Consider the following 15,453-nt stretch of genomic DNA (forward strand, 5'->3'; position numbering starts at 1 on the left):
TTAGGTTTAACTAGTTCTAAGTTCTAGGGGACTAATGACCTCAGCAGTTGAGTCCCATAGTGCTCAGAGCCATTTGAACCATTTTTTGTAACCTAACCTTCATAAGTTCTTCCTTAAGTGATTTACATTGATTCATAGGTTTTTGGAACAATACACGAAATGGTACACGATGGGATACGAGTACTATATTGCAAGCTCGGCTAGATTTCGGCTGTTGCTAAATATCTTCACTTAGCCGAGAGACGATCTTTAGCAGAAAACCCATTTCTTAAACGAGCATCTTGTTTGCAAATATGAAGAGCTACCTACTTTCATAAGAGCAAACTGAAAGGTTTGTTCGTCCATTCTCAAATTATTTTCTTAGCTCTTTACGTCTTCGAACAGTAGCTCACGAAGCAAATTCCAGTGAACCCCTCGAGCTTTTCTTCTCGCTGTCCATGGTTTCACATACTATCGTTTCTGTTTCTCTTTCTTCTTAACAATGCGGTTCCCGCCAGTATTACATTCAAATGTTAAAATGTGTGTGAATTCCTAAGGGATCAACCTCCTGAGGTTTCTGGTCTTACACATAACTTAAATTAGCTTAAACTAACTTATGCCAAGAACAACACACACGCCCATGCCCGAGGGAGGACTTTAACTTGCGGCGGGATGGGCCGCGCAATACGTGACATGATCCCTCAAATATTACGAGTACATCAAATGCTGCTGTAGAGACGTTTAACTGTTCAGCATTCACACTCCAATACTCACGACAAAAAATTTAACGACAGTATAGGCTCTAGCGAAGTACTTTGTTCAAAGAAATTTGACAAAATCAAAAAAACTTTAACATTTTAATATGCGAATTAGTAATATGGATAGGTTCTGATCCTTTTTTTTTTGTTGATAACTTCATTTCGCACAGAGAAGACTAGTGACTAGTGCCTAAGAATAGGTGTTCCTTTTTCAGAACGCCGTACAGCCAAGGTGTTAATATGCCGGCCGAAGTGGCCGTGTGGCTCTAGGCGCTGCAGTCTGGAACCGCGAGACCGCTACGGTCGCAGGTTCGAATCCAGCCTCGGACATGGATGTGTGTGATGTCCTTACGTTAGTTAGGTTTAACTTGTTCTAAGTTCTAGGGGGCTGATGACCTCAGATGTTAAGTCCCATAGTGCTCAGAGCCATTTGAACCAATTTTTTAACTTAGCATGACGTATACCTAAAGGTAAATCGCTCACGTAACCGTATATTCGTTTAAAACATCTAACATTTTTAAGTACTCCACGTGGTCGCGAGATGACACGGAAATGAAAAAACAGAAGGCGTCACTTTAAATGAGTCACAGAGACACTGACCTCTAGAGACAGACTTCAGATATAGAGTGCATAATTACGAGGCGTAATAGCTCCGAGCCCTGTTAATTTCGGTACGTAATAATTCCGAGACGTAAATTTAGTATTTAATGGACTATGAAAACACATTGCGCACTCGGTCTTTGTACGAGGTACGGTTTATTACCTCGCTAGGAAATCAACGACGTTCATTGTCTGGCGAGTGGGTTCTGCAGAACAGTTTTGACACGAAGTGTCGGTGTGATTCAGTGGGCTTCACAGTAACAGCACTTTGGAGGAAACTACAGAGTTGAGATAGCCCGGGCTTGCGGTTCCGATGCGTCAGCTGCGAGTCGTCACAAATGCGATAAGATACCCGCCGAAGGGCACATAGCCTGCATGCGGGCGCTGCGAACTTGATTAGCGAGAGGATACACGCAGCATGAGGGCCGAGGAGGAGTGTTTAACAACAGAGAGGGGGCTACCAACAGTAACACTGAACGCGTCGTCACCAGAACTGGCTGCATGCTGGTCAAATAATGCTGTGCCCTGGAAAACACAAGGTACGCTGCCATAAGGGGGTTGGTGGTGAAAGTTCAACACTATTTTTCATTGCGAACATATGGTTACCGCTCCCGTCCTCACATTTTTCGCAGGAACCAACCTCGAGCGAAATATCACGTGACCTTGTCTACATCACACTTACTGGATGTTACTACGACGACGATGTGTACATTTAGGGGTAATAGACAAACGCAAACGAATTACCTTCAGGCAGAGAACCCAGGTACAGAAGCGAATAGGTCGTAAGTTACGAAGCAATATGTGGATACGAAAACATGCGAATCGCTGTTTACAGGATGTAATAATGCTTTGTGTGGTTTTCTGTGACGGAGGAACGTGAGCGACAGAGAAGGTACTATGCTGTCACCTCAATGTTAAAGAACAATGTAAAGTAATCTTACTCATTTCATCACTGTACTTCTTGCATTTGCATCCTGCTGTATGCCTTTGTAAATAAGTTTAACTGAGAGATGTATTATGACCTCTGTATTTGCAAAATATGTATAGACTGAATTTTGTTTCCATAACTACATGCTGAATTTTTTCACCATACTTAGTACTTTCTTCCATAAGCAAAGCCTTCTATCGGTTTGTATTGAAACTCCACTTAAATCATTTCAATGCAATCACTTGGAGCACCAGTTTTATAGACAATTAGCCATACGTCAGTATTTTCAACAGTATTTTAGCATCGAGGTCTTTTTGTATTTTTACACTTTACCAGATTTATTGTGACCATTACCTATTCATGATATCTAACTAACCTAAGGACATCACACACATCCATGCCCAAGGCAGGATTCGAACCTGCGACCGTAGCGGTCGCGCGGTTCCAGACTGTAGCGCCTAGAACCGCTCGTCCACCCCGGCCGGCAATCTTATGCGTCAATGCTCGCGGCGATTTCGCCTGGTTGGAATACCGATTCCGGACTGTACGGCCTTCGAACAGAAACTTTCTGATGTCCACCTATATTTCGCTCTCGTAAGTAGCATACTGAAACAAAGGCCGGCCGATGTGGCCGTGAGGTTCTAGGCGCTTCAGTCTGGAACCGCGTGACCGCTACGGTCGCAGGTTCGAAGCCTACCTGGGGCATGGATGTGTGTGATGACCTTAGGTTAGTTAGGTTTAGGTAGTTCTAAGTTCTAGGGGACTGATGACCTCAGATGTTAAGTCCCATAGTGCTCAGAGCCATTTGAACCATTTTTGAAACAAAGCTGATTTTCCTGTGGTGACAGAGTGCAGAAATATGACACACAATCTAATGACATTTTCTAGGTCTTTGAAACTGCCGTCGTCAATACTACATTTCCATGTCGAAATTAAAAGGTTCGTCACTGGAACTTCGGACTACACAGAAGAGGATTAGTTGCGATAGATTAAAACTAGTGTCATCACGAAAGGAAATGTACCGATTGTTGCATGTAGGCGCTATTGAATCGGGCCATTAAGACATCTTCGTGGAAGAAAAAAAAAAAAAAAAAAAGGTTCAGATGGGTCTAAGCTCTATGGGACTTAACATCTGAGGTCATCAGTCCCCTAGAACTTAGAACTACTTAAACCTTACTAACCTAAGGACATCACAGATATCCATGCCCGAGGCAGGATTCGAACCTGCGACCATAGCAGTCGCACGGTTCCAGACTGAAGTGCCTAGAATCGCTCGGTCACCGCGGCTGGCTCGTGGAAGAACATTGGCAGCGAATGCACGACTCGCGCGCAGTTGCAACTTGTCGCAAAGAATCGACACGGTATATGGCTCGGCAAAAACAAAGGATATTAAACTCATTTTAGAGCAAGACTGGCACGAGAAAAGAAATACACGTTTTCAGTCAATTCTCCAGTACTGTCTTATAAATGAGTGTGCTACATGGACAATCCGAAGTCACGCATCTGTACCTATACGTGTTCAGCACGTCTGATGCGCAACCTTTGCATTGCTGCTTTGCAAATAACACACATCATACGCACAATAGAACGAGCTTCCTCGTCTCATCTTTATAGCATTACAAGAAGAAAAAGTGTGATTTCACGCGAGTTTCTCGCAGTTTCAGTCACATAAATACCGCTCTGATTCGTGCCGCACTTGTGACAATACAAACGACAACGGTCAAAATGTTGACAGCCTCCTCACGTAGACAGACACACGACTCTTTCGAGATTCGAAAGGTGAGGCTGCGACACAGGTCGGCGTCGCCAAAGGCCACAGTGTGGGTGAGCGCATGACTTCTACTTTCACTTGGCTTTCCTCATATCGGCAAGGCTTATTTACATGTGTGTAAGAGCCACAGGCATCACTTCATGTTTAACTAGTTTCTCAGTCGTCCTTTCGAAGTGATGTAGACTCTGTTCTAGTTGACCTGCATACGGAAAAATCCTTGACAACCACGTTAACGGCCGGGCATCTACGTGTATGTCACTGAGATGCATACTGCACAAAATATCTGCTCGTAAATATTATTTACGTTCATTTGCCCCGCCTGCAACGGCAAAACAGCACAAACTGAAACGTTTCATACGCACGTAGATGTCGCACTTAGTTGCGAGTGGTGTAACTTGGTGATAAGGGAACGGTTTGGAAGTGAGAGTCCCCAGCACGGAGTCCACCACAACGTAATAGCTCCGGTGCGGCCTGTTGCAGCTACGTCCTCTCGCGTGACCACGCGTGGGAACACACTTACTGGAGGATCGTAAATTCTTGTAGCCTTATTCTCTCGGCTCCCCGGGACGTTAATGGCTAGCACTTTCAACACAGCTTCTAAAAGAAGTACTTTTACAAACGAAGAATATTCGGTCACGTCTCTGTGTTGGAGTTTTTCCTTCTGTGTGGGGAAAACTGATTCTGATACACGCTATATGTGAACTGTTTCAGTTTACACACAGATATAGGGCAAAATCCTCTCTTCTAGGAGTGCTAGTTCTGCAAGGTTCGCAGAAGAGCTCCTGTGAAGTTTGGAAGGTAGTAGACGAGGTACTGGCAGAAATGAAGCTATGAGGATGAGTCGTGAGTCGTGCTTGGGTAGCTCAATTGGTAGAGCACTTGCCCGCAAAAGGCAAGGGTCCCGAATTCGAGTCTCGGTCCGGCACACAGTTTTAATCTGCCAAGAAGTTTCAGACACAGGGTGTCTCACAAAGGAGTTTACACTGCTTGAACTTTGATAACTGAAAACGTTTTAATGATAACCTGATACAATTGTGATTATGTAGTGCTCTCATGACAAGTCTCTAGAAAAAAATGAAAAATGAGCGTTAGGCGTCATTGGCCGGTAGGTCCCTTGCAGGGAAGGTCCGGCCGCCTTGGTGCAGGTCTTATTACATTCGACGCCACATTGGGCGACCTGAGCGCCGGATGGGGGATGAAATGAGCGGAGAAAAAAATCCCCGACCCCACCGTAAATCGAACCCAGGCCCGTAGGATGCCAATCCGTCAGCCTGATCACTCAGCTATCGGGGCGGACTTCAGTTGCTATAAACTGCATGTAAATAAGAAAATGGCTGAAAACTTGTCCTTGAAGAAAATAAAGTGGATTTTAAAGTTGACTGGGAATAGGAAAACACGACAGAAGTGCAGAGACGAAGGCGGGCAGAGTTTGGTACTGCGCCAGTGTCACGTGTAACAATAACGAAGCTATGCGACAGATTTGAGATGGAAGGAAATGTGCGTGATCTGAAGAATGGACAGCGTGGCAGGAAGATATCAGTAGCGGACGAAAGAGGAGTTAAGGCAGTGGCACAGGCCTTCACAAGATCTCCAAAAAAGTCCACACTGCAAGCTGTGCATGAATCAGGTGTAAGTAAATCAAGTGTTCGCCGCATTTTAAAGTAAGTAGAGTGGAAATCCTACATTCCTAGGTTGCTTCACGCGATCAATGACGACGATCCGGATGGGCGACTCGAATTTTGTGAATTGATTTGCGTTACTGAATAGTCGGCTGATGTCACTGTTTGATCTAATGCGTTTAAGTTGAATGGAACCATCAGTAGCCATAACTATGTACAATGGGCTAGAGATAATCCCCTTGTTACAGAAGAACGAGCTGTCAGTCTTCGTGGCAGAGTGGTTCTAGGCGCTTCAGTCTGGAACTGCGCGACCGCTACGGTCGCAGGTTCGAATCTTGCCTCGGGCATGGATGTGTGTGATGTCCTTAGGTTAGTTAGGTTTAAGTAGTTCTAAGTTATAGGGGGCTGATGACCTAAGATGTTAAGTCCCATAATGCTCAGAGCTATTTGAACCATTTTTTGTTAATCTTCCTGGGTTATCAGCGTGGTGTGACACGTTTATCAGAGGACTTCAGGGACAGTGAGAGGTGTAAAGTACTCACCATGTTGCAGGAACGAATTGTACCAGCTGTTCACCAAAAGTACCGAGATGAAGATTGTTTTTTTTTTTTTCCCACCAGGATGGTGCACCGTCACATTATCATCGTGATGTGCGACAATTCCTGGATGAAACGTTTAACCGAGAGGTGGATGGGCCGAAGAGGTAGTACTGAGTTTCCACACAGATGTCCAGATCTAATGCCTCTGGACTTCCTTCTGCAGGGAACTATGAAGGACGCCGTCTACACCACAAAACCACGTACGGTGGATGACACGGGGGAGGAGATTGTGACTACCTGTGAATCCATTCCAAGGGCAACCATAACACAGAGACGCAGAGTTGCTGCAGATGGTAGGCATTTTGAACAACTTCACCATTAAAACATCATCAGTAATGTCGTGACCATCTATGTGACTTTGGAATTCCTATTCTTTGTATTTTTGCTCAAGTTACTGAAGTTCAAACAGTGTAAACCCATTCGTAGGACACACTGTACGCTTTCTACGTGTGTAATTCTTTCAACTGGCGCCTCGCTAAACAGCGTAGAATGCTTTTGACTATCTCAATACTGATTTCGTTGCTAGACAGCGTTCTTTCTTGCTTTCCCAGCGCAACTAATGCTACACAACTTTCCTAGCATCCAGCCAGATCATACGAGTAGGATCGTGAGGTGAAAGTTCGCTCGAGTTCAGGCAGTGCATAATTTCATATCAGTGTTTACGAGTTGATCAAGGCGGCTAAGCCAAACATCTGCGCAACAAAAGGATGTTTGCAGCTCGTAGGCATATTTGTAAATTTGTCTTTTAATATTTATATGACTTAGACACATATTAATCACTTAGTGGCAACAATAACAACTATTTGAGACCGGTTTCACGCGTAACAAGTTGAAGGCAGACGTTCACAACCTGACGAAAACACTAAAACAGGTGCAAAATGTGGGGTGACAAATTGTGCAATGAGTGAGATGATTAAAGCACGTCAAATGTGATCTGTCTCTTTGTCAGATAGTACTGGGTACAGAAGAAGGGGTCAAAATATGTATGCAGTAGGATGAAACAAAGCCAATGAAGCAAATACTGCAACAATCCTTTTGTGAAAGTGGCGAAAACAGAAGAATACATGGCTTATTAAATCACATACTTAGAAAATCTGCAAAATGCAAGAAAGACAATATGTACCATCCTCATCGCGACTCAGTACTTCTGTGACAGCTCTATGCGCTCGATCCCTTTTGTGTCTCAAGACGATTTATCCAGAAGTGAACGTACTGATGTCGACCACTGCGGTGTCATTTTCTTTCTCCTTTTCTTAATGTACCCAACACGTCTCTTCTTACATTGATTTTCCACGTAGTATGTCCAAATATCAGTTTGATAATGAAGGGAAGAATTCGGGAGCGGAGGGGGGGGGGGGGGGATGGGACGGAGGGAGGCGAAAATTGTATAGAGAGATCAAGTCTTGTCCAACAACAATAACAACAACAACTTGAATAGTTAGTTGTGGTGGCATAATGTCGCTAATCATTATATTGTCCGCCATTCTAATGTGTAATCCGACATCTTTTCTTCCGCGAACACGGAATGGGGACACATGACACTGTCGACTATCATACGTCAAATGGGGATGTTAAACTAATCTGGTGAGGAGAAGTAGCCTGAAATCCCAGTGTTTCCCTCTCTCCCTTTTCTTTCACTGTCGCAACGGAGGCACGAAATTCTAGATTGGTAGTCGCACTATGGCGTCACTGAACGGGTAGTAGGCAACAGGTGGTTCCCATTTAGAAACACGGGCGAATTTCTTAATTTTTAAAAAAGACATCAGAGTCGCCTTTGACTGCAGTCTAATGGCCATTATCAACTGGCATACTGGCATACTGCAAACGACTGCTTTGGCAAATCTCAAATCTAAGAATCATCTGGCATGTATACCCACCATCGTCGTATTTTTATGTTGAGGCTTATGAAATACCTCAACACCAGACGAGTGCGAAAATGGCATATAGATTTATACTGTTACCGACGTTGACATTTTAACATAAATCCCACCAAATCACTATTCTTGTACACTGTTTACATGACAATTGAGGCAGTTGGGATCACATAGTTTCGTTTCAGGAACCTCCGCCGCCTTTCAGTTTTACTACCCTATACTCCTTTTCCTTCTTCTTCCTTTTTATCCCTCATCTTCTTTTTACCTCACCTACTTCCACCTCCCTCTTCCCTTTTTCTTTTTGTCGTTCGTTGTCATTCTCGACTGTCACAAACAAATACATCCCAGGTGCCATATGCTAATTTCGCCTCTGCGTGGAACATCCTCCACATGAAGAAAACTTTTCCTGCAAGATAGAAAGTAGAAAATTGAACAAATCTTCAGTCGTCTGATAGTGGCCTTTGACCGAAACTTGCTGTGCAAACAAATATGGTGGCTGGTTCCAGGTCGCTTCTTCACTGAGACTTGACTGTCGATTCACACATGTCGGAACGGAACGTCCAAACTTTTCACAACGTATTTCCATCGCCGGCATCCACGCAGACTGTCAATGTAAAGGAGCGGGACGTCAACATCAAGTAAGAAAGTGTTGGACGTTCACGTTGATGGCGAGAGTGTGGCATCGCGTGCTGACATCGGAAACAATCTATTCTCGCTCCCTCGTATAATGACAGTGGATTCTGTGCTTTTGTGTCTCCTTAATGTTTATTTTATTTTCGTGGAACATTCTCAAGGTTTCACGAGGACTTCCATATTTTTCAAGTGAGCGTTCTTTCCCATAATGACGCCAACTATCTGAAAGCTGAAAAATAATCTACTTTTTACAAAAATTGGGCAAAGCAATAGCCTAAATTGTGCATAAATATCATGAGTTTGTGAAACAATTTTCATTAAATGACAATCGTTTTAGTAGTGAGAAAATCATCTCTGCTCAAGAGGAAATACACAGTTGTTTTTGATACTGCTTTGTACTTAGAATAAAAACATATAATGGATTATGTGAAAAAGCTCTATATACCGAATTCTAAATATTGTTTCCTAGATTTAGGATCGGGGGTCGGTTGTAAGGTGCGAGAGGACCCAGAATCATTTGTTGTGAAATCTCAAAACTATTTCACCGTTCACGGCGTAACTAATAGTTGTCTCCCCATTCCCTGCGCAATACTCATGCTCCACCTGGCTCAGATTCTGGATATTCTGTTGTGTGTTTTTATGTATTTATTTCCTCCATGTTCTGGAATGTTTGGACGACGCTTTTCTTATTCTTTCATTATTCTAAATTTGTAAAGATTGGTGTGTGGAAGACCGAGCATACTTAGACAACCATATGTATTTGGATTCGGGCAGCTGAAAGCTGTGTTCCAGATTGCCACAACTTAAGTGTTGTAGAGTGTCTTCTAACATCACACAATGAATGATAACGACAAAATGTAGAAATTGCGACAGCAATAAATATTTTTAACAGCCTTATAGGCTACATTAATTGCATTAAGTCTTTTTTCAATCCAGCCCTCGGCAGAATTCTGTCTCCATTTAGATCTTGTCAAGCACATCGGTTATGGATAATGATTTGGCCATTAATGAACATTATCAACGTTAAATCCTTAATTTTGATACTATATTCCGGCATTTTGTCGAAGAACATGCAAATGAAAAATACTAAGTCTTCATGGAACCTTTGCGAGATGTCACGAAAACAAGGTAAAGCACTCAGCAGCATGAAGACTAGTTTGAAGGCCTCCCAGCCGGTTATAGGTGGACCCACAATTCAGCTTACACCCCCAACCACGGAGCAACACGGTATTTTTCACACATCAATAAAGATTTCTCGAAATGAAGGAAGTGATACCTGAATATCGCTCGTTTGTCTGAGACCCGTACCACATAGCATTGATAAAGGAAATAAAGAAGATCCAAAGAAGAGCAGCGCGTTTCGTTTCCTTTTTATTTAGAAAGGGCGAAAGTGACGCGAGACGGTCACTTTATTATTGAAGTTCCGAGAGCGTACATTTCTATCATTTTCAGATGGAGGTGTTAAAGGAACATTATATTGTGGACCAAGAGTAGCTAGATGCAATGCTGGTGCTGCTGGCGGAAATGACGGAAATTTAGTAATCGGTGACGAAAAATTTACCAATCCGAAAGTTTAGTGTGTTTTAGGTGCTTGCAACGCACTGCCTTGTGGTGTTCACATCAGAATGCTTCTGATAACGTGCATTATTAAGCTATGTACACAAATAAACCACAGTATGTAGCTACACTTGGTTTTACACTAGCTCACAGGTTCTTAAAAAGAATATGGGTATGACAGATACTGCACTTTACTACATAATAGTCTTTGGCAAGAGGTGCATTGTATTATGATACAAATATTACTAGTACAGATTATACAATTCAGCAAATGTTGTTAGCTGCTTACAAAAGGTAAGCAGCTAAGAGGTGAATTTTTAATACATAATTAACAACTTTTTGTAAGTTACAGAATACCATAGTCGTTACACGCCAAGAAGAACAAGATTTATGCAGGAAGATGAATTATTGTCATTTTTGTTGTTTTGGTGCCATGATATCGCGGAAATTCTGGGAGAAACGGTTTTGTGTTGATTCAGTCTGTTCATTCAGGATTTTTTGGGGTGATTTTAGTTTGTGGATGAAAATTTCTAACTGTTCAAGGAGGTCCATCTGTAGTCCTTTCTCAGCGATGTGTAGCACAGAAAGACTGTCATCGATGTCGAACAGAGTGTTCATGATGAGTAACATGTGATGCAAAACTGGACTTATTTATGTTTTTGAGTCGAAGGGCATCCATATGTTCTTTGTAGCGGGTTGCAAAATTGCTCCCTGTTTGGCCTATATAGAAGAAAGAACAGGAGCATATGAGTTTGTATATGCCAGAATTTTTATGTCAAACTTCAGTTAATTTATTATTGTGTACATTTTTATTTTGTAGATTATTGTCAGTGTGGAAGGATATTTTTATGTGGTGTGGTCTGAAAAGATTTGCAAGTTTATATGACACTTTGCCAAGAAACGGAAGACAGACCAATTTTGGCATTTCTTTCTTAGTTTCTAATGGTTGATAATGGTTCCTTGAGTTTAATTTGGATTTTTCCAACTATGGTGTTTATCAAAGAAGCATTATAACCATTATTTTGGGCTATAGATTCAAGTATGTTCATTTCTTTACATGCATCTTCTTCACTGATAGCGGCATGGAGCATACGGTTTACAGATAACCTGAAGAAAGCAGTTTTATGTTGGTTCGGGTGGCATGAGGTACTATTAATGGTAACATCACTGGTAGTGGGTTTAGCGCTTTTATTGACAAGTCTGTCTTGATCACATAGATTTCTTTACACTTTATGACCAGTTATGGCTTATCGCCATCTTCAGATCTGTTGTAAATATAAATATTTATGACCGGTTTCGGCTTATCGCCGAACATGTCATAAAGTGTAAAGAAATCTATGTGATGAAGACGGACTTGTGAAAATAAAAGTGCTAAAAATAAAATGATCGCGGACTCATATACAGACTTCATATCTTCAATTGATAAGGCAGTGGGTTTTCTGTATGGTCCACAACATAATATTCCTGTAACACCTCCATCTGAAGATGAACCTGCAGTAGCTCGAAAACATGTTCCTGGTTGAATAAATCGTAAAAAAGCGACTGGTTGCATATTTATTACCAGATAAACGCCAATTTAAATCACAGTCGCAGTTCGTCATCCACAATGGATACACCGAAATTTCTAAAAGAGTCTTACATATGTCTCGCTAAAAGATCGTGAATTTAATATTAGAGAGATTCGAGCACACACGGTGGCTTCCAGCGATCTATTCGCGGCTGGAACTGGAAAAAGGGGGAAGTGACACTTGTACACAGAGCACCAGCCGTCACACACCTTAAGATGTATATAAATATAAATAAGTGTCAGATAAAAATCCTGCGGTCGAGTGGTGACCTAACATGAAGGCTTACGATCCATAGTAGTTTGCAACTTTACTATTATGCTACCGAGGATAACAATATGATAACGACTTACTAGGAGAGTTCCCCAAAGGTAGAGGCAGATTTTTGAAACCATCTGTACGGTGATGTAGGTTAGGGTGCCACGTATCTCGCCGCCGCAACCGTTCATCTTGGTGGACCTTGGTTTGGTTGTAGTCGTCGAAATAAAATTTGTTAACTTTCGTGACATTCTAGAGCCTTAAAATTAACATTAGGTATATCGACCCTGTGATGTTCTCGGTAACGTACGAACCTGAAGAGTAAAAGGTTGTTAGTTCGAACCTCGACAGGCAATTTTTAAAAAAATATATTTTTAAAGATTTATCGGAATAACTTTGATTATTGTATCATTCAATTACTTGGTTTGAAAGAGATATTTTTTAACTTTCTAATCTGTTGTCACGTTATTTTAATCATCGTATCAACTTTTTCATTTCTCTTACTTTTTCCTATCTTTTTTCGTTTGGAATCTTTATGCATTTAATTTTAATTATTTTCATTTATCGATCATGATATTTAAACCTTTGAAAAAGCCGATCTGTCGGTTAAAAGAACAAAAGATGAAATAATCTTTTTATATTGGCTGTGCAATGGTGTCAAAAGTGTGTTTCGTTACGTATGAGACATACATTTTTTGAATGGCGATCCTGATACAAACATTTAAAACTATGCACTATGGCCTAAATAAAGCAAATGACGATTTAAACAAAAGAATGGAATCATAATTGAAATATTGAAGCAAAATGACGAATAGAAATAATGAATGTATTAACATCGATAAAATATGAGATCATGATACGCAATAAATTAAAGTTAATACAAAAAAGTAATTAAAACGACGTGTATAAAGATTCTAACTGAAAAAGGATGAGAATAAAAAGGATGAGAATAAAAAGCCGGCCTGAGTGGCCGAGCGGTTCTAGGCGCTACAGTCTGGAACCGTGCGACCGCTACGGTCGCAAGTTCGAATCCTGCCTCGGGCATGGATGTGTGTGTTGTCCTTAGGTTATTAGAGTTTAAGTAGTTCTAAGTTCTAGGGGACTGATGACCTCAGAAGTTAAGTCCCATAGTTCTCAGAGCCATTTGAACCATTTGAACAACAGAGCCATTTCAACCATTTATTTGAGAATGAAAAAATAACGCGCGAATGAAAAAGTTAACACGAAAGTTAAAATTACGTGTCAAAAAATATGTTTAAAGCAATTAATTGAATTAAATAATGATTTAAGTCATTTCGATACAGATTAAAAAAAAAAAGAAATTGAAGCACCTGACGAGATTCGAACTGACAACAATCTGTACGTCAGGCTCCTATGTTAACAAGTACACTACAACATCGTTATCTACACACACACACACACACACACACACACACACACACACACACACACACACTTACCTGTAGAAAATTCACGCAAATTTACGATTTTTTTTTCTTTTTTTCGTAGATTACTCGCACACTTAGAAGATGCAACAAGTCCACTAAAGTGACAGCTTACACTACACTCGTTCGTCCTCTGTTAGAATATTGCTGCGCGGTGTGGGATCCTTACCAGGTGGGATTGACGGAGGACATCGAAAGGGTGCAAAAAAGGGCAGCTCGTTTTGTATTATCACGTAATAGGGGAGAGAGTGTGGCAGATATGATACGCAAGTTGGGATGGAAGTCATTAAAGCAAAGACGTTTTTCGTCGCGGCGAGATCTATTTACGAAATTTCAGTCACCAACTTTCTCTTCCGAATTCGAAAATATTTTGTTGAGCCCATCCTACATAGGTAGGAATGATCATCAAAATAAAATAAGAGAAATCAGAGCTCGAACAGAAAGGATTAGGCGTTCGTTTTTGCCGCACGCTGTTCGGGAGTGGAATGGTAGAGAGATAGTATGATTGTGGTTCGATGAACCCTCTGCCAAGCAATTAAATGTGAATTGCAGAGTAATCATGTAGATGTTGAGTTCCAAAAGAAATCTGATGGAATTCGATTACTCGATAAATAGTACAATTCTCAAGGCTGTCAATTCAACTAAGTACCTGGGTGTTAAAATTATGAACAACTTCAGTTGGAAAGACCACATATATAATATTGTGGGGAAGGCGAGCCAAAGGTTGTGTTTCATTGGCAGGACACTTAGAAGATGCAACAAGTCCACAGGGGGACCACAAGGGTGAATGGCTGCAGTGTGATATACCCGGGATCCGAAACTGCGCCATCGTATAGATGGTTTCAAAAACTCAATTCCTGCGGACCTCTCCTTGTTACAAGGCAGAAAAGCATAAAACGCAGGGACCGATGGCCGAGCAGTTTGGTCCCTTCCCCCCCTCCCGCCCCCCTTTAAACCAACCAACCACAAAACGCACAACTATAGTGCAGACGACGCCACCGTCCCTTTCACGAGCAGCAACGTTGACTCTTGACGAGTGAAGAAACCTTAGCGAGAAACCTCATTCTGTTCCGTTTCGTTGACGATGTGTGTCAATTCCGCCATTTGAAATGCGCCGTGGTTTATTTTAGCGTTCCGTCCCGTTTAGTACACTGCGAATCGAATCGGACGGGTCCGCGGTTGCTGCCCGCAGCTCGAGCAGCGGACGCCCGCAGCGCGCACGGAGCACATACCCAGAAGCGGCGGCAGGCGGAGACGGCGGGCTGGCAGCAGCGGCAGCGGGGCCGTCGACGTTCGCGTCTCGAGGGCGGGGCCGGAGCGCCCGCCAGGGGTTTCTTGACGACGACGGCGGCGGCCGCCATCCGGCCTGCAGAGAACACCAGCGCGCCGCGTGCGTGGCCACGCTGCGCCCGTCACCGCTCGCGCTGCACTGGACTGGAGCCGGCCGGAAGAGGGCCGCGCCGGCGGATCGGACGGACAGCCTCACTTGCCGGAAGTGCGGTCGTGCGGCTGCTGCTGCTGCTGCTGCCGCTGTCGCAAACGGACCCGCCTGGCGCCGCAATCGCTGCCTCGTCTGACGTTACCACCTCTTATCTCCGCACCACTTGGAGAACCTGACGTGACCGGTTTGCGCACTCAAACGGCTCCGTCTTGTTACGATGTCACACGTTTGTTTCTACGTCATCAGTTGTGCCCACAGGGGAAAGGACTCTGTGACTGCAAAAGCAGCAGCAGTACGAAAAACACAGTTAACCACTAGCTGTACAACCACTGTGCGTCGATCACTGTCACACACTCTCACTTAGAACGAAACTGAAGTTCCAGAGCTGCACTTTGCACTCGCGTCCGTAACAGGTACACCTGTTAG

The 15,453-nt window shown here is 42.8% G+C and overlaps 1 protein-coding gene across 1 annotated transcript in view; it reads right to left on the reverse strand.

The window, feature by feature from the left end:
- LOC126199256 (uncharacterized) overlaps positions 1-15,012 on the reverse strand; it is a 281,991-nt gene extending 266,979 nt beyond the window's left edge. Inside the window, exon 1 of the mRNA XM_049936053.1 lies at positions 14,819-15,012. Coding sequence (XP_049792010.1) covers positions 14,819-14,947 — 129 coding nt within the window. The 5' untranslated portion in view covers positions 14,948-15,012. The remainder of the gene's footprint in view (positions 1-14,818) is intronic.
- Positions 15,013-15,453: the final 441 nt, after the last annotated feature.

This window comes from Schistocerca nitens, chromosome 8 (genome assembly GCF_023898315.1).
Source record: "Schistocerca nitens isolate TAMUIC-IGC-003100 chromosome 8, iqSchNite1.1, whole genome shotgun sequence".
NCBI classification, from domain to species: domain Eukaryota; kingdom Metazoa; phylum Arthropoda; class Insecta; order Orthoptera; family Acrididae; genus Schistocerca; species Schistocerca nitens.